Source organism: Mustelus asterias, chromosome 15 (assembly GCF_964213995.1).
Source record: "Mustelus asterias chromosome 15, sMusAst1.hap1.1, whole genome shotgun sequence".
NCBI lineage: Eukaryota > Metazoa > Chordata > Chondrichthyes > Carcharhiniformes > Triakidae > Mustelus > Mustelus asterias.
In genome coordinates, this window is record NC_135815.1 from 7862209 (window position 1) to 7887096 (window position 24888).

Here is a 24888-nt window from a genome sequence, read left to right on the forward strand (position 1 = left end):
CCCTACAGTGCAGAAGGAGGCCATTCAGCCCATCGAGTCTGCGCCAACAACAATCCCACCCAGGCCCTATCCCTGCGACCCCACACATTTACTCTGCTAATTCCTCTAACCTACACTAAGGGGCAATTGAGCATAGCCAATCAACCTAACCCGCACATCTTTGGACTGTGGGAAGAAACTGGAGCACCCGGAGGAAACCACGCAGACACGGGGAGAATGTGCAAATTCCTCACAGACAGTGACCCAAGCTGGGAATTGAACCCAGGTCCCAGGAACTGTTTCACCGTTCAAAGCCCACATCGGCAGCTGAGGCAACTCAAGTTCAGTAATGCTGGTTAAAAAGTGCTAATAATAATCACAAAACAATTCGATTAAGTCTGGTTCACAAAGGAAGTCTGCTACCCTGTCAAACAAGTTACTCCAGACCCCACAGCAACGTAGTTGACTTACCTGCCCTCCTGGGAGAGGCAATGGCATAGTGGCATTATCGCTAGACTATTAATCCAGATACTCAGCTAATGTTCTGGGGATCCGGGTTCAAATCCCGCCATGGTGGAACTTGAATTGAATAAAAAATATTTGGAATTAAGAATCTACTGATGACCATGAAACCATTGTCAATCGTCGGAAAAACCCATCTGGTTCACTAATGTCCTTTAGGGAAGGGAATCTGCCATCCTTACCTGGTCTGGCCTACATGTGACTCCAGAGCCGCAGCAATGTGGTTGACTCTCAACTGTCCTCCAAGGGCAACTAGGGATGGGCAATAAATGCTGGCCAGCCAGTGACGCCCATGTCCCACGAATGAATTAAAACAAAAATGGCCCAGCAAGTCACTCAGCTGCATCAATTCCACACGGACTGCAGGGATTTCAATAAAGTGGCTCACCACCTTCTCAAGGGTGATTTAATGAGGGCTCACTTGGGAGAAGTGTACAAAATTATAAGGGGAATGGATAGAATGGACAGGAAAACTAATGGGCAAGTTTCTATCTCCCTTTCTGAAACATCTCAGTTGATTCTCTGGGGTACAACAGAATTTGAATCTGGTAAGAGAGACATGTTACACCCAAATATACGTACATATGGGGTAGGAACAAGAGTAGGCCACTCAACCCTTTGAGCCTGCTCCGCCATTCAATGGTTGATCTGATGGGAGCTGACTCCCGATAACCTTTAACCTTTTGCCTTGTACTCATCAGGACCAGGTTCACCGTGTTCACTCCACATTCTCAGAACGCTCCGGGTGAAGAGGTTTCTTTTTCCTAGATCCACAATCAGTTTGTTTCTTGCTTCATCTTTTTACCCGCTCTGTCAAAGAGCACGGAGAATTTCCCCGGCCTCACTGAAGGCAGCGGGCAGGATTTTCCTGCGAGCTTGCAGAGTCTGACATTGGGCCCCAACGTGGGTCCCCAGTCCATACAGGCCAGGAGCGAGGGTGGCACAGCGACATTCCCAGTTGGCCACCTCCAATCTCGCTGTCCCGTTCAGAGTGTCCCATGGTCGGCCTCCCGATCCCAATGTCGGAGGAGGAGCAGCAGCATTGTGCTGCTGAAGCGGGTAGGCGATGTCAAAATGGAGTCACCCTCGAAGGGGGTAAAATTAAATATAACAATCAGAGGGGGCAAGCCTGTACACCCCTCAGGGCCAGAAAAAAGTTACAGCACAGAAGGCCATTCGGACCATCTTGTCCATTGCCAGCATGAGGACACCCAGGCGCCCGTTCTAATCCCATCATCCTGCTCCCGGCCCATAGCCCGGTAGCTTACAGCATTTAAGGTGCAGATCCAGGTACTTTTTAAAAGAGTTTAGGGTCTCTGCCTCCACCACCAACTCGGGCAGCGAATTCCAGACACCCACCCCCCTCTGCATAAAAAAGTTCTTCCTCACATTCCCTCTAAGCCTACTGCCACCTATCGTGAATCTATGTCCCCTGGTTCTAGAATTCTCCACCAAGAGAAACAATTTTATCCTGCCCACTCTACCTCTTCCCCTCATAATTTTATACAACTCTATCAAGTCACCCCTCAGCATTCTTTGTTCCAAGAAAAAAAACTCCAATCTATCCAATCTCTCCTCATAGCTATACTTTTCCAACCCTTTTCTAGTGTTGAAACCAGAGATATCCAAATTCCGCACAAGTGCAAATTAAGGAACTTTGAAATCACACGTAAATATTAAATTCTCCACTCCATTTAACCTACAGATCTCACATTGTTGGTATTAACAGCAAACTGCTGCCTTTATTAGCCGAGGCATAGAGTTTGACAGCAGGGAGGTTGTGCTGAAACTATATAAAACGTTGGTCAGGCCACAGCTGGAGTATTGAGTGCAGTTCTGGAATCCACAGTATCGGAGGGATGTGTCAGCACTGGAAAGGGTGCATCGGAGATTCACCAGGGTGTTGGCTGGGCTGGAGAGTTTTAGTAATAAAGAGATTGGATAGACTGGAGCTGTTTTCCTCGGAACAGAGCAGACTGAGGGGGGGACATGATTGAGATGTACCTCTATGATTCAAACTATGTTGACAGATAAAGGCCCATTGCATCTGTGCCAGTCAAGAACAAATACCTAACTATTCTAGTCCCATTTTGTAGCACTTGGCCCATAGCCTTGTGTGCCTTGGCACCACAAGAGCACATCTAAATACTTCTGAGATGTTATGAGGGTCTCTGCCTCCATCACCCTTTCAGACAGTGAGTTCCAGACTCCCAACACCCTTTGGAGACGTTTTTCCTCGCATCCCCTCAAAACCTGCCCTCACCTTAAATCTATGCCCCCTTGGTCATTGATCCCTCCAGCAAGAGGAAATGTGCGGTGTTGAGGGAGTGCCCGTGTTGGGCCGCCTTCTTTTGGATGACACAATAAACATCGCCAGATCTTTCAGGTGGATGGCAGAGGTGCAGAGGGAGAGTGGGTGGGTGGGTGCGCGCGCGCTCGCTCCCTAGTGTCCAGGCCATCTCTTAACCAACCTCACCAAAACTGACCATCTGGTCACATTCTAAATACTGCATATGGGAGCTTGCTGTGCTGAAATTGACTGCTGAATTTCCTGCCACGACTATGCATCGAAACATCAGCAGCGAAGCCCTTTGAGTCCTGAGGTTGAGTAAGGCGCTGTATAAATGCAAGTTCCTTCATTCAAGATAGATAAAAAGTGATCCAACACATCGATTGGAAGAGTTTTATTAAGTTCATGTCACTCATGTTACTTGGCATATGCTACCAAGTCATCCAAAGCAACCCTAAAATAAACCCTCGTTCATTATTTTGAAATGTTATCACGGGGTATTAGCATCATATAACCCAGCCCCAGGAATCTGTAACTCTATTCCGAGGCAGGTTCCTTGTTGACCATTCCAGGCAGTGTTTCAGACACATCCTACACTCCAAACTCTCGCTCTGATAAACCAGCCTTGTCGATCTGAGTATACAGTGAAAACAAACATCCGTGTTCAAGTGACAGGACTGTACCCTCCCCGATTCCACCAATGAAAGACTAGGATTTAATACAATCTCAGGACATTCCAAAGCACTTCACAGCCAATGATGTACTTTTGAGGTATTGTCATTGGGAATGGAAGAACAGTGGGAAGATGAAGTGCTGGGAGAGGTGCAGGTTGTCCCCTTTACAATTGAAATCCGAAGCAAAAACAGAAAATATACTCAGCAGGTCAAGCAGCATCTGGGGAGAGGTAACAGAGTAAATGTTTCAAGTCAATGACATTGCCTCAGATCTGCAATGTGGCAAAGACCACAGTGCTGTTTTGTTTAAGTGATGTTGCTTGAGGGATAATTAGTGGTCAGGACACCAGGGAGAACCTTCCTGCCCTTCCAAAAAGAATCACGGGATCCTCTAACACTTGAGGGGCGGGGGGGAAGGGGGGGCCGTGGCTTAACGCCTCGCCTGAAGGACGGCACCACAGCACTCCCACAGCACTGCGCGGAGAGGTTCAGCCTGGATGCTGTGCTCTAGTCTCCGGCGTGGAGCTCAAACCCACAACCTTCTGAAAGCAGTGGCAAACACAGCAATAATATCTCCCGGCAACCTGCTGTGTACCGCACACAGTAACACTGAAACCTGCTCAGCTGCTCACCCCACAACTCCCCAACAGAGAGGGGAGTAGAGAGGCAGCTGTAATGTATTGCACCACACAATAGACAACTACAGCGGGGGCGGGGGTGCGTGGGCTGGAGGCTTTGGGTGAGTGGAGTAGATTGGGCAGGGCTTCTGCGACTGCTTGTGTTCCTGGGGGGAGGGGGAGGGAAACGGATGTGGATGTGGAATTTACATGTCCTCTATGCAGAGTTTGCACGTTCTCCCCGTGTCTGCGTGGGTTTCCTCCGGGTGCTCCGGTTTCCTCCCACAGTCCAAAGATGTGTGGGTTAGGTTGGTTGGCCATGCTAAATTGCTCCTAAGTGTCAGAGGGTAAATATGAGGGGTTATGAGGGGATAGGGCCTGGGTGGGATTGTTGTCGGTGCAGACTCGATGGGCCGATTGGCCTCCTTCTGCACTGCAGAACAGTGGGAAGATGAAGTGCTGGGAGATGAGCTTGATAGGCTTGGTGGTCTGGAGCCAGAAAGACGCACGTCATCCAGCTGCAGATGGAAATAAGCCTGTTGACATTCTCCAAAGTGGTGTCTGGCATCACCAATGATGGACATCATCTTGTAACCGTTAGTCCTGGACATGGGACTTCCGAGTTAACAACAACGTAATGTGCTCCCCCCACCTCAAAAAGACTCAGGGCCAGAGGCATTCAGATCACAACCCCCATGAATACCACCTTCACACGTTGAATTAGTGTAACGAGATTCATCGATCATTCCTGCAGTATTTTAACAAGAGCACTAACCAACCAAAATAATGGTTAGCACAGTGAGGTAGGACAGCGTTCGGTGTTACTCTGCTGTTGAGTTCTGGCGGCTCTAAAGAGGAAATCAGGTACACATGCACACTCATTAAAACAGCTTTCTTCATTATAATTTATTGAAGGTAAAAATGTGCTCTTAACCAATGGCTTCCACAAACCAAACAATAAACTTTTGCACACCACCAGATCACTATCCCAAACCCTCAGAGATACCATTTACTTTTCACGAGTGCAATTATAAAGCAGTTAATGAGGCATGAAGCATACACCAGGCACATCTCCAGCAACCGGCTTCTTCCCGCTTTGAATTATTACAAACGTGTGTGTGTAAAACCATGTCCTACCCCTTCCTGCGCACACACAAAAACCACGTAGCCACAAACACACACACACATACCCACCCACTCAGAAAACATGTACGCACACACAGGCATACTGACACACAAGCAAAAACACACACACACACACACACTCGAACACTCGAGCACACATGGCCGCATTCACACAAAGTCACAGTCAGATGCACAAACCTTTCTTGATGGAAAAATAACACTACTTTCAAATAAACAGTTTGAATTCTGTATCCCCTTGAGCTGGAATGAGCAGCATGAGACCATTCAACCATCATGAGCTGAAGGGGGAAATGATATTCCGCCTAGTTGGGGGGGACAGTGGGGATAACTTGCAGGGCGAGGCGCAGTCTGCCACAGCTATGTCCCAGGGAATATCCCTACCCTGTCCAGGGAACCTACTGACGGCACAATCCTCTCACCCCACATCCCCAGCCTGTCCTGGAGGTGGATATCCCAATGTCGAACTGGCTGGCACAAGGAATGGGTGCTGGTACCGCCCCAAACCTCTCTCTGGGGATTGGCATCTATTTAATTCCATGGCGCCCTCACGAAACATTTGATCACCCATTTTGGACCACTCTCCAGGAGTGACCTCAGGGTTGGGTTGGGGGCCGAGCTGGCGGGGGTCCCGACACGTCCAGGGTCACGCCGGACTGGGTCTGAGTTGCTGCTATCAGGAACCTCCCCAATCGCACTAACACTGCTTCACCCCCCCCTCGGAAACAGCAGCAGTTAGCCGGAGTGTAGAGTCTTGTTATATTCTTCCTTCGTTAATACAGTGCCTAGATGTACAGCAACAAGGGCAGAGATCTGACGAGGGATGGGCAGATACAGGAATCCTCCGACACGGCCCATGGAAGGTGCCACAGGGTTCCGGAGGCTCAAATTAACTGGGTAGAGTGGATCCAGTCCAGGCTAGATTCGGCCTAACTGTATCTGGCCCAGGGGATCACTGCCTTTGAATAGATACCTCCTGCAGAGAGCTAGACATAAACATTCCTACACTCCTATAATAGCACTAATCACAGAATCTTACAGCACCGCAGGCCATTCGGCCCCCCTGTGTCTGTGCTGGCTCTTTGAAAGTCCCCGTTCTTTTTGCATAGACCTACAAACATTTCCTATTCGAATATTTATTCAACTCATTTACCAATGTTATTATTAAATCTCCTTCCCCCACCTTCTCAGGTAGCACAGTTCAGATCACAAGTTTAAACAATTAATTCTCTCTTTTTTTGCCAATTTATCGTGCACCTCTCCCCTCAGGCGACCTGTCCTTCCGGCAGGAGAAGCAGCTTGTTCCCCATCTACTCAAAATCTACCATCGTTTTTATTTATCACGCCTTAGCCTTCGAATGCCCTAAAGAGAGAAACCTTAGCTTCTCTATATAACCCTGCCAGTCTCGCACATCTCCTCTGTGCCCTCTCCAAGGTAACACTGGCACGGACCTTTATAAGGGCTGAAGCTGGTTTAGCAGATACTAACAGCTTTTACAAGGCAGCAATTTGATCCCGGGGTCCACAACTCATCACGAGTCGCTAGATTTGCTCTCCGGTACACGTCTAAACCTTTAACGATACATGAAGCTTTAGAAATTGGTTTTAAGAAAGCAGCAGTTTTGGTGGGTGGGAAGAGTGGAAACGTTCTGGATCAATAAGCAGGTTCAAATCCCACTCTACCTAGCAGCTGCTCGAACTTAAACTCAATTAACAAAATCTGGAATTGAAAGCTCGCCTCAGTAATGGTGACCTTGAAACCATCATCAACTGTCATAAAGACCTCTCTGGTTCACTAGTGTCCCTTTAGGGAAGGAAATCTGCCGTCTTTACTCGGTCTGGCCTACATGTGACTCCAGACCCACAGCAATGTGGCTAATTCTTATCTGTCCTCTGAGATGGCCCTGGCAAGCCACTCAGTTCCAGGGCAATTAGGGATGGATAACAAATACTGGCCTTGCCAGCGATGCCCACAGCCCATCATAGAATAAAACTGTGGTCTAAGAATGAGCCTGAAGCTTAACAATACAGATGAGCATCATTACCCACGGGCACGTGACTTATAGAGATGAGCACAGCCTGTGCCAATAACATTAAAACAGTGATCCAGTCACTGACCCTGGGTCCTCAGTAGGGCCCAGAGAGTCAGTCGTGGCCCAGTGGCTGCAGCAAGGCTCGTGCGTCAGGAGGTGGTGAGTTCGAATCCCACTCCAAGACATGAGCGCAAAATCTAGGCCAACTCTCCAGTGTGAGGGTGAGGCTGTCAGGCTCACCGTCTGTCGGTTAGACTCCCTGGATATCAAAAGGCCCGTGGCACCATTTCAAAGAAAGAGCGAGGAAGTTTCCTGCCGTTTCCGGGCCAATATTCATCCTTCAGCAGTGTTGGCTTGTGGGAGCTTCCTGTGGGCAAACTGGCTGCTACGTTGTGAAGCGGTTTGTGACACCCTGAGATCCTGAAAGGCGCTATACAAATGTAATTCTCTTTTCTCAGCAAGTATACTCAGTGAGCAGATGAGTCGGACAGACTAGCTTCCATCCCTTGGTTTCAACACCGCAGGGGGGGGGGTGGGTGCACATGCTGCCAATCACCACCTGTTGAAAAGCACCCATACCTGTGGAAGTCAGGCAGCAACCAGGTCCAGCCCCCACCACCCAGCGGCAGTCAAACCACCAGCCAGCCCTCTCATCTGAACAACTGGAGGAAACGGGAGGACGCCCAGCGCCTCTGGGGTCTGGAATACAAACAAGGGGAGGCAACAGGTGAGTGGGATGAGACCCCTCTACGCAGGAAAGCAACGGGATATCAAAGCTTTCTCACAGGGGGTCCTGGAGATAGGGTGGAGATGGGGGGAGCACACTTAATACAGAGGAGTGCATTCACAGAAGATCGGCAACAGTCGAGGCCAAACAGGGATGAAATCCCGCCCCCCCCCCCAATGAAAGCAGCAAAGCCAGGCAGGCGCCTCTCACCCACTCCCTCCGACACTCAAACAGCGATCCCAGCTCCTCTTTAACCTCACCCGACCTGATGTGAACCTCACGCCAAGCCCTCATGCCTCCAAGCGGACAAAGAAAACAAGTTCAGGCCAGAGAGAAGGCCTCAGGCCTGGTGTACAAATACATTCAACCGTCAAACCCCAGTCAATAATTAAAAACAAAACCTTTCCCATTCTTTGGAGCGTCAGAGGGTGGAAACGGCACGTGCTTTTCACTGTTCTGCAAGGATAATGTCCGGAACCAGCTGCTTGTATGCAAATCTTTCTTTTGCTTAGAACAGGGGACTTGCCCTTTAACCCTTCACCCTTCCCGACCCCACCCCCTACTTCCCTCCCCACTGGCTAACACTGGATAAAGACTTACACACAAGCAACTCAAACAAAGTACTACACCCTACATATTCATTACTCTAGAAAAAAAGAGAAAGCATTTGTCAATAAGCTTCCAATACTTTGAATGAAGAAAAGGGTTTTACAAAGTGGTAGTCTAGATTGCCACAGTGCGGACATTGCTGGACATTGCTGTACTCGGAGAAATACTGCATTCCCACTCGCACATCGATAACCGGCTTCCCACAGTGTTTGCAGTTCAGTCTGGCCTGGAAGAGAGCAAGAACATGTGTTTAAGAGAAGGGGGAAAGTACAGCAGTTTGCTTATTATCAGTGAGGCGTCTCATCCAGAGAACGGCATCTCCTCCAGCGCAGCACTCCCTCAGTACGGCACTGGTGCTTCACCCTCGACCAAAATTTAAATGTGGATTACAGGGTCAAAGGTAGGGTTCTGAAGACTGTGTGGAGGAACAGAGAGATCTTGGGGTCCATATCCACAGATCTCTGAAGGTTGCAACTCAAGTGGATAGAGCTGTGAAGAAGGCCTATAGTGTGTTAGCTTTTATTAACAGGGGGTTGGAGCTTAAGAGCCGTGGGGTTATGCTGCAACTGTACAGGACCTTGGTGAGACCACATTTGGAATATTGTGTGCAGTTCTGGTCACCTCACTATAAGAAGGATGTGGAAGCGCTGGAAAGAGTGCAGAGGAGATTTACCAGGATGCTGCCTGGTTTGGAGGGTAGGTCTTATGAGGAAAGGTTGAGGGAGCTAGGGCTGTTCTCTCTGGAGTGGAGGAGGCTGAGGGGAGACTTAATAGAGGTTTATAAAATGATGAAGGGGATAGATAGAGTGAACGTTCAAAAACTATTTCCTCGGGTGGATGGAGCTATTACAAGGGGGCATAACTATAGGGTTCAGGGTGGGAGATAAAGGAAGGATGTCCGAGGTAGGTTCTTTACGCAGAGAGTGGTTGGGGTGTGGAATGGACTGCCTGCAGTGATAGTGGAGTCAGACACTTTAGGAACATTTAAGCGATTATTGGATAGGCACATGGAGCACACCAGGATGAGAGGGAGTGGGATAGCTTGATCTTGGTTTCAGATAAAGCTCGGCACAACATCGTGGGCCGAAGGGCCTGTTCTGTGCTGTACTGTTCTATGTTCTATGTGCTCAAGTCTCTTGCGACACTTGAAGCCACAACCTTCTGCCTCAGACGCAAAAATACTGAACACAGGACGAACAACAGCATCCAGATGGACTGAGTTTAAAGATTTTTTAAAGTTTATTTATTAGTGTCACAAGTAGGCTTACATTAACACTGCAATGAAGTTAGTGAAAATCCCCTCGTCGCCACACTCCAGTGCCTGTTCGGGTACACTGAGGGAGAATTCAACACGCCCAATGCACCTAACCAGCATGTCTTTCAGACTGTGGGAGGAAACCAAAGCACCCAGAGGAAACCCACGCAGACACGGGGAGAACGTGCAAACTCCACACAGGCAGTCACCCAAGCCGGGAATCAAACCCGGATCCCTGACGCTGTGAGGCAGCAGTGCTAACCACCGTGACTAAGTGAGTAAGAAGAATGGGCTAAAAGGCATTTTGTTTTAGCTACTACTTTGGACTTTTTAAGATGTTTTCAACAAGCTTACAAGGGTGGCGAAAAAATCTCTGGCTTCGAAAGATAATTGGATGGGCACTTCAGGGAAATAAGCTTGCGGGCTACGGGAATAAAGCAGAGGAAATGGGACTGACCAGACTGTTCTGTAGTGAGCCAGCAGGGACGGGCTGAATAGCCTCCTTCGATGCTGTAATGACTCTATATGCAACATTTGGTGTTATGCTACAGGGGCAGCACAGTGGTTAGCACTGCTGCCTCACAGTGCCAGGGACCTGGGTTCGATTCCTGGCTTGGGTCACTGTCTGTGCGGAGTCTGCACGTTCTCCTCGTGTCTGCGTGGGTTTCCTCCGAGTGTTTCAGTTTCTTCCCACAGTCCAAAGATGTGCAGGTTAGGAGGATTGGCCATGCTAAATTGCTCCTTAGTGTCAGGGGGACTAGCTAGGGTAAATGCATGGGGTTATGGGGATAGGGCCTGGGTGGGATTGTGGTCGGTGCAGATTCGATGGGCCGAATGGCTTCCTTCTGCACTGTAGGATTCTATAATTGTATGTCTAATTGCAGTCAGATGATAGTACCAGACATCAACAGAGGGATTACAAATGATACTCAGACCCACATTAGGAAACCAGTATGAGGTGGCATAGTGGTAATGTCACCAAACCAGGAATCCAGAGGTACAGGCTAATGCTTTGTGGACATGGGTTCAAATCCCACCACGGCAGCTGGTGGAATTCAATGAATAAATATACGACATAGTCTCAGTAATGGTGACCATGACAACTATCACCGATTGTCATAAAACCCCACCTGATTCACTGATGAAGGGAATCTGCTGTCCTTACCAGGTCTGGCCTGCATGTGACTCCAAACCCACAGCAATGTGGTTGATTCTTAACTGCCCTCTGAAATGTTTGGCTCAAGGGACAATTAGGGATGAGCAACAAATACTGGCTTTTCCAGCAGCACCCTCATGCCATGAAAGGAAAATAAGATCTATTGACAGTTGTTGGATTTGGTGATTGGGGGATTGAGTTCAACTGAGATGTCCCCCTGGTTAAACAGCTTTCTGACACTCCCTGCCTTAAACCAAGTGTGAAGGACAAGCATTGAGATTTAATCCCCAGCCCAGTGAAGAACCCACATCACAGCGTGAGGCATCAAGGGCAGAGAACACAAGGATTTCTTTTTTTTTTCCACACATTATCACATAGACAACACAAAACTGCCAGCAACGATCTTGAAAAAAAGGATTGTCCAACAGAAAGAGACAGACCAATGGCAGATACGCGACACCCACCTGACAACATGGAGACGCAGCCAGGATGTCGTAAGTGTACATGGTTCCCAGCTGATGCCAGCTCCCATCCCATCGCGACTTACACTTGATGCAAATGATCTTATGTACTCCTTCTAGGCAGTCCACGCAAATGGCATAGAGGTGCATGAGCCTTCCTGCAATCAAACCATGGGCAGAGCTTGGGTCAAGTTCCATTTTTGCCAATACAATTTATAATAGAGACATTACTGTTTGTCACAATTGGAAACTCCAGCTCTTATATAAGGTATACTTAAGATGCACCAAGTAAATTGTCTGTGATGTTGTCTACGGCCACTATGCACTCAAGGGTGGCACGGTGGTTAGCACTGCTGCCTCACAGCGCCAGGGGCCAGGGTTCAATTCCAGGTTTGGGTCACACTCTGTGCGGAGTCTGAACGTTCTCCCCGTGTCTGCATGGGTTTTCTCCGGGTGCTCCGGTTTCCTCCCACAGTCCGAAAGACGTGCTGGTTAGGTGCATTGGCCAAGCTAAATTCTCCCTCAGTGTACCAAACAGGCGCCGGAGTGTGGCGATTAGCGGATTTTCACAGTAGCTTCATTGCAGTGTTAATGTAAGCCTATTTGTGACACTAATAAATAAGCTTGAACTTAAAAAACTGGTGAGAATGTGTGACAAGCATTCAGAAACTCCCTCCATCATGTCATCTATTTCTTATTCATTCGTGAGACATGGGTGTCGCTGGTTGGCCAGCATTTATTACCCATCTCTAGTGCCCTTGAGAAGGTAGTGAGCTGCCTTCTTGGATCACTGCAGTTCATGTGCTGTGAGTTGACGCACAATGCCATTGATGCCAATGTCCACCTGGTGGACAATGTCTGTAACTAAGCTGTTTACATGCAGGATTTCCATTCTAAATGCTTACTTAGGAAGCTGAATAATGACGTAAAAGTTTGGCCAAAAATCTCACCATCAGGAAGTGTGCATGTGGATAAGATTTTTAATGTGACGTTTCTGACTCCCATAAGATCACGAGGGTTGAAAGTGTATTTATTAGTGAAACAAGTAGGTTTACATTAACACTGCAATGAAGTTACTGTGAAAATCCCCTAGTCGCCACACGCCGCTGCCTGTTCGGGTACACAGAGGGAGAATTTGGCATGGCCGATGCGCCTAACCAGCACATCTTTCGGACTGTGAGAGGAAACTGGAGCACCCGGAGGAAACCCACGCAGACATGGGGAGAACATGCAGACTCCACACCGACAAAAAAAAGTTTAAAAGTTTATTTATTAGTCACAAGTAAAGCTTACATCAACACTGCAATGAAATTACTGTGAAAATCCCCTAGTCGCCACACTCCGGCGCCTGCTCGGGTCAATGCACCCTAACCAGCACGTCTTTCAGACTGTGGGAGGAAACCGGAGCACCCAGAGGCAACCCACGCAGACACAGGGAGAACGTGCAGACTCTGCACAGACAGTAACCCAAACCAGGAATCAAACCCGGGTCCCTGGCACTGTGAGGCAGCAGTGCTAACCACTGTGCCACCATGGGTAAGATGAGGTCTGGTTCAATGGGTAGCTTTCTCAGAGGGAGAATGTGCTTTCAACTCCCAGTCGAGGCTTCAGGCCACAGTCTAGGTGGACAGTTCAGCTGGCCACATTACACTATTGCTGCATTGCTGCTGGGTCAAAATCCTGGAACAAATCTCTCCTAATGACACTGTGGGTGCACTCTCTCCATGCAGACTGCAGTAGCTGAAGAGGATGGCTCACATTCCACCTTCTCAAAAGCAATTAGGGATGGGTAATAAACATCAACCCTGCCAGCGACTTTAGTATTCAGCCAGCAAGCAACTAAAATAATGTGGAATTAAAAGGTTCTCCGCAGTGTCCCAGCCAATCCCTCAAATCAACATCACAAGAACGGATTATCTGATCATTATCTCATTGCTGTTTGTGGGATCTTGCTGTGCACAAACTGGCTGCCACATTTCCTTACATTGCAACAGTGACTACACTTTAAAAAAAAAATTTCATTGGCTGGAAAGTGCTTTGAAATCTGAGGCTGTGAAGGGCGCTATATAAATGCAAATCTTCCTTCCTAAATCTCTATTTCGGTCTGCTGAGGTCACCAGGGGAGAGGAGTGAACATGTGACTTCTATTCCAGCTCCCCCCCGCCCCCCATATCGGGAGGGGCAGCTCCCGATCTTCGTGAGGAACGCTCCCGCTTTCAGAAGGAAGTTACCACTTTTTATCATCTAGACTCAGACAAATTCTTATTTTGGTTTCTCCATGAGAGATTCCTCCGGGGGTGGTGGAGCAGACTGTGAATGGGGGGAGTTTCCAAGCCTTTCCCTGTTCTGTGTCCCAGGCTCAGGAAGTGGGAATTTCCTGGTCGGAGCTGTTTGCAGACAGGGCAGCAGGAAGGAAGCGACGGGGACAGCTCACAGCTCTGAGAGAGCGATGCGGGGCCGGTCTCTGTCCAGCAGCCCGTGTAGAGTCTGCCCCTCTTCGCATAACCTTACCTGGCATCTGGTCTACGTGACCCCTCCAGACCCCCAGCGACGTGGTTGACTTTTAACCTCTGAAATGGCCGAGCAAGTCATTCAGCTTTAGGGGCATTTAGGGACGGGCAACAAGTCTGATCTTGCTGCCGATGCTCGCATTCCATGAAAGAATGAAGAAAAAGAAAGATCTTTTGTACCCGTGAGAGAGGAGATGGCACGGTGGCACAATGGTTAGCACTGCTGCCTCACAGCGCCAGGGACCCGGGTTCAATTCCAGTCTCAAGTCACTATCTGTGTAAAGTCTGCATGTTCTCCCCGTGTCTGCGTGGGTTTCCTTCCGGGTGCTCCGGTTTCCTCCCACAGTCCAAAGATGTGCAGGTTAGGTGGATTGGCTATGCTAAACTGACCCTAATGTCAGGGGGTCGGCAGGGTAAATATGTGGGGTTACAGGAATAGGGCCTGGGTGGGATTGTGGATGGTGCAGACCTGATGGGCCGAATGGCCTCCTTCTGCACTGTAGGGATTCTATTCTATGAGTGCAAAGAGGGCTGCAACAAGTCCGTGCTATAGTCAGCACGGTTTACATCTCCCATCCTATTTCCACTGGAATTCCCTCCCTCACGCACTTCCCCATCTCCCTGCACCTCCCTACACGTCTCGCACCTCTCCGTCTCCCTGCCTTGATCTGCTTTAAGGCACTTCTTAAAAACCACCTGACCCAATATTTCCCCATGTGGCTTGGTGCCAAACTTAATTTTATATTGCTCCTTTGAACGGATCATTATGTTATAGGCGCTATATAAATATATGTCGTTGTTGACTTTGATCCGAATTGCCAAAGGAGAGAGAAGTGAAATGGGCCGTCACTTAAAGTTTATTTATTGGTCACAAGTAAGGCTTACATTAACACTGCAATGAAGTTACTGTGAAAACCTCCTAGTCGCCACACTCCGGTGCCTGTTGGGGGTCAATGCACCCTAACCCGCACGTCTTTGGACTGTGGGGGGAAACCGGAGCACCCGGAGGAAACCCACGCAGACACAGGGAGAATGTGCAAACTCCACGCAGACAGTGACCCGAGCCGGGGATCGATATTTCCCCTCCCTGAAACTTGAGCAGCACACACAGACTGAGCTGTCGGCAGAACGCTCGCCAAAGAGTGAGATCACAGCCAGTTAAAAAAAATTACTAATTAAAACACCACGAGTCCAAAAAGATGCATCAAAAACAAAACCTTACACCGTTTACTTCTGCTCAAAGCCCTTCCAGCAAGCCGAACAGATTGTAAACATAAAACGCAACGCTGGCTGGGTGAAAGAGCGCTCCAGGTTCTGTCAGACCCGTTGACACCAACATCTAACCCTGATATGCTGATAGACAGAAGCTACTGAATGAAGTTATAGCCAGCTACACCACTTGGCTGTAATTACTTTCACACATTCATTAGTAAGCGTCATCAGCAGTCAGTCAGATGATTGAAACTGTTCAGGGCTGGGTGCACAGAGACTGAGATAATATTGCAAAGGCGCAAAGTGCTCCCTCCGTGTACTCTGCAGGATTCGAGGAGCGCCCACGAGATTGGGTCAGGCCGGTACGGACCGGATTTGAGGCCATACTAAGCTGCTGACACCAATCATTGAGAACCCGATAATTGACCTCTCCATTAGGGAAAATATATCTCTGCTGTCTACCCTGTCTAGGCCCCTGATACCAATTAATTCACCCCATGGTCTCCTCTGTTCTAAAGGAAAACAACCCCAGCCTATTCAATCTCTCTTTAAAGCTGCAATTTTCAAGTCCTGGCAACATTCTTGCAAATCTTCTCTGCACCCCGTCCAGAGCAACGATGTCCTTCCTTTAATGTGACAACCAGAACTGTTCACAAAATTCCAGCTGTGGCCTAACCAGTGTTTCATACAGTTCCAGCATTACATCCCTGCCATGTGGATAGTGTAGAGGGATGTCAGCATTTGCAACGAGACATAGATAAGGTGCAAGACTGGGCGGAAAAGTGGCAGATGGACTTCAACCCAGAAAAGTGTGTGGTGGTTCATTTTGGCAGGTCGAATAGGATGAAAGAATATAATATTATGGGTAAGATGCTTGGCAGTGTGGAAGATCAGAAGGATCTTGGGGTCCGGGTTCATAGGACGCTCAAAGCAGCGTCACAGGTTGAGGCTGTGGTTAAGAAGGCGTATGGAATACTGGCCTTCATCAATAGAGGAATTGAGTTTAGAAATCGGGAGATAATGCTGCAGCTGTATAGGACCCTGGTCAGACCCCACCTGGAGTACTGTGCCCAGTTCTGGTCGCCTCATTACAGAAAGGATGTGGAAGCCATAGAAAGGGTGCAGAGGAGATTTACAAGGATGTTGCCTGGATTAGGTGGCATGCCTTATGAGGATAGGTTGAGCGAGCTAGGTCTTTTCTCCTTGGAGAGGCGAAGGATGAGAGGTAACCTGATAGAGGTGTATAAGATGTTGAGGGGTATTGATAGAGTGGGTTCTCAGAGGCTTTTACCCAGGGCTGAAATGGTTGCCACAAGAGGTCACAGGTTTAGGGTACTGGGGAGTAGGTACAGAGGAGGTGTTAGGGGTACGTTTTTCACTCAGAGAGTGTTGGTGCGTGGAATCAGCTGCCGGTAGTGGTGGTGGAGGCGGATTTGATAGGGTCTTTTAAGAGACTTTTGGATAAGTCCATGGAAGTTAGTAAGATAGAGGGTTATAGCTAAGCCTAGTAGGTCGGGACATGTTCGGCGCAACTTGTGGGCCGAAGGGCCTGTTTGTGCTGTAGCTTTTCTATGTTCTATTTATATACCTCATCCAATAAAGGAAAACATTCTGTATGCTTTCTTTACCACCTTATCCACCTGAGCTGCCACCTTCATGGACCTGTAGACATACACTCCAAGGTCTTTCACTTCCTCTATCCCTCTCAATATCTTCCCGTTTATTGTGTATTCCCTTGCTTTGTTTGCCCTCCCCAAATGCCATTACCTCACACTTTTCCGGACTAAATTCCATTTGCCACTTCCCTGCCCACTCAACCAAACCATTGATATCATTCTGAAATGGACAGCTGTCCTCTTCACTATCAACTACCAATTTTTGTATAAAACATTATGTAAAAGATTTTGTGGAAAAACATTTTCTTCCCCTCCATTCTTTCCCCCTACTTCATCCCCTTTCCCTTACCTTTTCTCCCCCTCCGCTTCCCCTTTTCTACATTCTACCTCTGTCCCATCTTTCCACCCTCCCTCCAACATCTTCATCTGTCACAGCTTACAACTTCTCTGCCATTTGGCCATTCACACCCTTTATTCTCTCTGTGGACAGCCATTAGCAGTCTTTTCCCCTGGTTTCTGTGGCTATGACTCATCTTTCATTCCCTCACCCTGCAGTATAAACATCTCCCACTTTCTCTGCCTTTTCGCTTTGACAAAGGATCATCTGGACTCGAAACGTCAGCTCTTTTCTCTCCTTACAGATGCTGCCAGACCTGCCGAGATTTTCCAGCGTTTTATCTTTTGGTTACCAATTTCCCAATCACGCCACCTACACTGAAGTCTACATCATTAATATGTATCATCTAAACACATATCCCTGAATCGTAAGACCATAGCACAGTGATATAAAGGGCTCCTATCAGTCACCCACCTGATGAAGGAGCAGTGCTCCGAAAGCTTGTGCTGCCAAATAAATCTGTTGGACTTTAACCTGATGTTGTGAGACTTCTTACTGTGCCCAACCCAATCCAACGCCGGCATCTCCACATCACTGCTTTATAAAACACTGGAACTGTTGGTCCCCTCTTTATTCAGAGCACAGCTTAACACAGCTGACAGAGACAGGGAGAAGCTCACAAACCCCCACACCGTGCAGCCAGGTATATACCACATGTGGTCCTCTTCCTGGACAAGTTTCTCAGCGGAAGGGAGGAGTAAAGCAAAATGCAAACCTGCTTACTCATATCGGAAAAGAGAGAGGTCGAGACAGGATCCTCTCCCTCGTTTTGTGCCAGGGTCAGGAAGAGGAGAAGGAATGTGTCTAAAAAGGCAGCAGTTTATTCAAAGATTCGCAATGGTTCATTCACTCCACATTCGCTCAACCCAAAGCCAATCAGAGATCCATTACCAAGGTCCCGTTACCCTCCGATACGCTCCCACCCCTGCCACCTGCATGCTGACAGAGTGGCTGAAACATTTAGATCACAATAAATCCAAACGCGTGACATGAAAGTGAGGATGAAACTTATTTCTCTCTTCCCGCCAGTAGTGAGGGAGTGCTGCACTGTCAGAGGGGTCAGCTTTTGGATGAGACGTCAAACCAGTTCCCCCTGTAAGGAGCAATGAATTGGCTTTTGTACGCTGCTGAACACAGCACTCAGCCTGACACTTCACCTCAGCTTGAATGACGTGGTTATTTTTTTACACAAGTCAGCACTCTACATCAGAGAGACCAAATGCCGACTGGACGCTCGCTTTGCAGAACACCTTCGGTCCGTCCGCGAGCAGGACCCAGACCTTCCTGTCGCTTTCCACTCCAACACATCGCCCTGTTCTCCTGTCCACATGTCCGTCCTTGGCCTTTTGCAATGTTCTAGTGAACCCCAACGCCAACTGGAGGAACAGCATCTCATCTTCCGATTGGGCACACTACAGCCTTCCGAACTGAACATTGAGTTCAACAACTTCAGAGCAAGAACTGTCCCCTCCACCTTCACCCCATTTCCATTTATTTCATTTCATTTCATCCATTTTCTTATTTTTATTTTTCCATCTCTGAAATTTCACTCTCCATCTTGCTTCCAAACTGTCCCCTCCCCCCCAGTCACTTAATGGAAGCTTTTAGCACTATTCTCAGCCTTTATCATCACCATTTCATGGTATCTCTACAGTGCAGAAGGAGGCCATTCGGCCCATCGAGTCTGCACCGACCACAATCCCACCCAGGCCCTATCCACATAACCCCAAGCATTTACCCTAGCTAGTCCCCCTAACACTAAGGGACAATTTAACATGGCCAATCCACCTAACCTGCACATCTTTGGACTGTGGGCAGAAACTGGAGCACCCGGAGGAAACCCACGCAGACACGGGGAGAATGTGCAAACTCCACACAGACAGTGACCCAAGCCGGGAATCGATCCCGGGTCCCTGGCGCTGTGAGGCAGCAGTGCTAACCACTGTACCACCGTGCCGCTTCACATTCCCTTTGTCCCATTACAGCACACCCCTCACCCTCAGTATAAATCTTGTCTGATCTTCTTTGCCTTCAGCTCTGACTCGAAACGTTGGCTCTATTCTCTCTCCACAGATGCTGTCAGACCTGCTGAGTTCCTCCAACATTTTCTGTCTATGTTTCAGATTCCAGCATCCACTGCATTTAATCAATGTGGCAGGTTTTTATTAACCCTTCTCGGGATGTGGGCATCACTGGCATTTATTGCCCAACCCTAGCTGCCCCTGTCGCTTTCTTGGGCGGGCAGTTTAAAGAGTCAACCACGTTAGCATAGGGACAGAGTCACGTATAGGTCAGCAACTTCACAAAGAAGCAAGACAGGGACAGGCAAAGCTTAAATTAGGCCCTTTAAGATTCAGTCATCGGAACTGTCTCGAGTGAAGATTGCCAAATCACAAAGACCCATCTTGTCTCGATGAGTCAGGTTTGCCTCCCAGTTTCTAAGCCTCAGGCAAGGGGAGCAGCATTTTGGCAAGGACTGGCTGTATATGACAGTAGATCTGGTATTAAAGGCTCAGTTAGGAGTACAAGTTATATTTAGCACTGAGCGAGACAGCACTGGGATCTCCCTCACTGCTGAGCTGGGAGCAATTAAGTGACATGCTCTCCTTAACTCAGACTCCTGCTTGTGGGTTAATTGGAAACCTTTGTCTCCAGCTAACTGTAAAGACAGGATCAAAAACTATACGACTGTGTGTGTATCCCTCATCTCAGGAGATGACGGGCGAGTTAAATTTAAACACCAACCCGATGTCAAAGCAAGTGGCACTTTGTCAACGTCGAACAGCGTGTGGTGGGCAACATAATTATGGTCTGGAACGCACTGTCTGAAAGGGTGGTGGAAGCAGATTCAACAGCAACTTTCAGGAGGAAACTGAATAATAGTTCAAAAGGGAAAATTTGCAGGGGTTTGGGGACAGATCAGAGTGTGGGGAGGGTGAGGAATGTTAAGAATAACTGGATAGCTCTTTCAAAAAGCCAGCATGGCAGCATGGAGCGAATGGCCTCCTCCTTCGGTGCTGTGTAGTTCTCGAACGGGCCTGTGCAGTAATGGGTAAGTGTCAGCTCCTACTTAAAACAAAAGATTGGAATTTGGCACGAATGGGTCATTATTTAACCTCCCAGCAATCAACCCTATCCACACAAACCAATTGAAGATCTCTCTGTCCATTCAGTCGCACTTCAGATTCGCCGTGATCTTACTGAATGGCGAAACAGGCTTGAGGGGCTGAATGGCCTACTCATGCTCCAAATTCGGATCTTCATTTTAAGAGCCCAGTGCAAAAAAGATAATCCATGAATAGAGGCAGTGAGTGCAAAAAGCAAGGAGATTAATGATGAACTTTTATGAAACCCCATTTCAGCCTCAACTTTAGTAACTGTCCCATTCTGGGCACCACACTTTAGGAAGGATGGGAAGACATTAGGGAGGGTGTTGACAAGATTAACGAGAATGTTTCCAGGGATGTGGGACTTTAGTTAGGTGGATAGATTGGAGATCCTGGGATAGCTTTTATAGAATCATAAAATCCCTACAGTACAGAAGGAGGCCATTTGACCCACCGAGTCTATCCCACCGACCACAATCCCACCCAGGCCCCATCCCTACACATTTACGCTGCTAATCCCCCTGACACTAAGGGTCAATTTAGCATGGCCAATCAACCTAACCCACATATCTTTGGACTGTGGGAGGAAACCGGAGCACCCAGAGGAAACCCACACAGACATGGGGAGAATGTGCAAACTCCACACAGATAGTGACCCGAGGCTGGAATCGAACCCAGGTCCCTGGCGCTGTGAGGCAGCAGTTATAGTGGCCTCCTTATATTCCTTAGGGAATTTTGAGAGGAGGCTTGATAGCAAGTATTCAAAATCAACAGGTCCCGGGATAGAGCAGATAGGGGGAAACTGTTCCCATTGGTGGAAGGATCACGAACCCGAGGGCACTGATTTAAGATGATGCAAGAAAGAACCAAAAGTGACATGAGGAAACAACATTGAATGCAGCAAGCGAATAGGATTAGAACGCGCTGCCTGAGAGTGTGAGAGAGGCAGATTCAGTCAAGGCTTTCAAAATGGAATTGGATAATTACCAGAAAAGAAACAAATTGCAGGACTATTGGGAAAAGGGCGGGAAGTGGGACTAGCGTGTTCCCTTTGCAGAGAGACACCCAGGACACGACAGGCCAATGGCTCCTCCTGTGCTGTGACCAATCTACAATCTTCTCTCAGAGGGGAGTGAACATGTGGAATTTATTACTGCAGGGAGCTCTGGAGGCTGGGTCATTGAGTAGGTTCAAGACTGAAATAGACCGATTTTTAATTGGTACGGGAATCAAGAGTTACAGGGATAAGGCAGGAAAGTGGAGTTGAGGATTCCCGATCTCACTGAATGGCGGAGCAGACTCGATGGGCTGAATGGCCTACTTCTGCTCCTTCTTCTCATGGTTTAACTCTAGGATTCCAGTTCCCAGGGAACACTAGCCAATGATACAAGCATCACATTGATCCACAATCACACTCAAGGATGGTCATTGTGAAAAGTGAAAATGATTGACTGGAAGGTGAAGTCATTGCTTCGCTGCCTCGGCATGAAGTTTCATTTTCTAGAAGACCTACAGTGCAAAAGGAGGCCATTCGACCCATCGAGTCTGCACCAACTCTCCGACAGAGCATCTTACGAAGGCTCCCCACCCTAACCCCACAGGCCCACATATTAACCACGGATAATTCCCCCTAACCTGCACATCTTTGGACACTTAGGGGCAACCTAGCAAGGCCAATCCACCTAACCTGCACATCTTTGGACAATGGCCCGAATTGGACCCGATCCCTGGTTCGATGAAGCAACAGTGCTAACCGCTGTCCCACATCTATGGATGAGGGTTGAATACATTTTTCAGGCGATTTTGGTCGTGCCCTAGGGAGGTGCCCTCCAGCTCACCCTCCTTTCTGGCAAACGCTTCTCTTCCAGGTAACTATCCAGGTTTCCTATTGTCCCAGCTTCCACCACCTTTCAGGCAGTGCATTCCAGATCATTTTATAAGTTTAAGACGGAGCAGAATTCCTACCAATGTCGGACATCTATTCTGAAAGGGTGACTGCAGGGGAAAGCGATGGCCTAGTGGTGTTATTGTTAGACCATTAATCCAGATAATCAGCTAATGTTCTGGGGACCCAGGTTCGAATCCCACCAAGGCAGATGGTGGAATAAAAAATATCTGGAATTAAGAATCTACTGATGACGACAAAACCATTGTCGATTGTCGGAAAAACCCATCTGGTTCACTAATGTCCCTTAGGGAAGGAAATCTGCTGTCCTTACCCGGTCTGGCCTATATGTGACGCCAGAGCAATGTAATGTAAAGTTTATTTATTATTAGTCACAAGGCTTACATTAACATTGCAATTAAGCTACTGTGAAATTCCCCTAGTCGCCACAGTCCGGCGCCTGTTCGGGTACACTGTGGGAGAATTTAGCATGGCCAATGCACCTAAACAGCATGTCTTTCAGATTGTGGGAGGAAACCGGAGCACCCGGAGGAAACCCACACAGATACGGGGAGAACGTGCAGACTCGACACAGGCAGTGACCCAAGCTGGAAATTGAACCCCAGGTCCCTGGCACTGTGAGGCAGCAGTGCTAACCATTGTGCTACCATGCTGCCCAATGCGGTTGATTCTCAAATGCCCTCGGGCAACTAGGGATGGGCAATAAATGCTGGCCTGTCAGCGGTGCCCATGTCCCACAAATGAATATAAGAAACTTTAGGTCCAGTTTGAACTATGGAGACAATGCGGTGGTGACCTGTTACGCCATGGAAGTCTGGGTTACTGTGGCAATATGCACTTACATATGAAGTTGTAGTCTGGAGCTGTGCATGGTGATAGGAAAGGCTCCAACATTACCAATGCATGGCTCATGAGGAATCTCTCCCAATTTTCCTGCCTGCCATTGGTGTGTTGGAGGGATTTACAGGTTGACACTCAGCCTGTTTGGCCACGTTATGCACACGCCTTCCTCAGCCACCAACTCCTGGGCTTGGATTTGAAGCCGATTTGATTTGATTTATTATTGTCACATGTATTAGTATGCAGTGAAAAGTATTGCTCCTTGTGCGCTACAGAGACAAAGCATACTGTTCATAGAGAAGGAAAGGAGAAGGTGCAGAATGTAGTGTTACAGTCACAGCTAGTGTATAGAGAAAGATCAAACTTAATGCGAGGTAGGTCCTTTCAAGTTCAGTGAAGCTACTCACTGCATCACAAGAGGGAAAGGAATGGACCCGAGTTATACTTTCAGCTCCATGAGATTCACCTCTCGGGTCTATCTATCACTGCACACATAACCTGGCCACACCTCAGCCTCAGAAAGAAAGTGGCACCTTAACAATTTCCATCGCCAGCCTTTGAGTTCCTTCAGCCTTCTGTTCAAAACACACATTTAAACATTGCTTTGAATGCCCTGCCTTGTTAAACATCACATCCTCCCACTCACCACAAGGATCAGGTGTCAGCTGCGGTTCAGTGGGTGGCACTCCCCGGCTCTGAGTCACCAGCAAGTGGGTTTAAATCTCAGCCCAAGGATTTGGATACATCACGGAGGCTGACACTCCAGTGCAGTACTGAGGGAGTGCTACAGCACTGAAGCTGCTCTCTTTCAGACGAGACCCCGTTGGCCCTCTCAGGTGGGACGAATCAAATTCCAAGGCACTATTTTATTTGGTGCAAACCCGATGGGCCGAATGGCCTCCTTCTGCACTGTAGATATTCTATTTTGAAGACCAGGGGAATTCTCCCATATATCCTGACCAATATTTATCCCTCAATCAACATCATCAAAATAGATCCCAAAGGCTTACCCTCTGATTTCAGCTTCTCTGCCGTTTGGCCATTCACACCTTCTATTCTCTCTATGGGCTGCCATTAGCAGCCTTTCCCCTAGTTTTTGTGGCTATGACTCATCTTTCATTCCCTCCCCTTGCAGTATAAATATCTCCCACTTTCCATGCCTTTTAATAAAGGGTCATCTGGACTCGAAACGTTAGCTCTTTTCTCTCCTTACAGATGCTGCCAGACCCACTGAGATTTTCCAGCATTCTCTCTTTTGGTTTCAGATTCCAGCATCCGCAGTAATTTGCTTTTATCATAAAAATAGATGATCTAATCGTTATCCAAAGATGTGCAGGTTAGGTGGACTGGTCATGCTAAATTGCCCCCCTTAGTGTCAGGGGAATTAGTGGGGTCAATACATGGGGTTACGGGAATAGGGCCTGGATGGGGCTGTTGTTTGCGAATTGGTACAGGTTCAATGGGCTGAATGGTCTCCTTCTGCACTGTCGGGATTCTATGATTATTACATTGCTGTTTGTGTGAGCTTGCTGTGTGTACACTTACTGCTGTGTTGCCTAGAGTCCAACATTGACTACACTTCAAAAAATACCTTGTTGTCTGTAAAACTCTTTGGAAAAGCGTTAATGAAACGCAATCGCTGTTTCTTTAACTTTGTTAAATGTGCACAGCTGCCTTGCCCTTACTTAACAGGGGCACAAAGTACCCTCACTGCCATCAGATGTGAGCCAGGCCAATGGGTAATATTAGCACATCGTTAGCCATTGCCTCCCAAAGATACTAACCCAAATGTAGTGTGGATGTTGGACCATCACAGGTGTTATCAGCTTGGACG

The 24888-nt window shown here is 48.1% G+C and overlaps 1 protein-coding gene across 1 annotated transcript in view; it reads right to left on the reverse strand.

Moving 5' to 3' along the window:
- Positions 1–4968: 4968 nt before the first annotated feature.
- The window catches only part of heca (hdc homolog, cell cycle regulator), a 31493-nt gene continuing 11573 nt past the window's right edge, over positions 4969–24888 (reverse strand). The window contains exons 3-4 of the mRNA XM_078229431.1: positions 11470–11624; positions 4969–8820 (exon numbers count right to left, since the gene is read on the reverse strand). Coding sequence (XP_078085557.1) covers positions 8656–8820; positions 11470–11624 — 320 coding nt within the window. The 3' untranslated portion in view covers positions 4969–8655. The remainder of the gene's footprint in view (positions 8821–11469; positions 11625–24888) is intronic.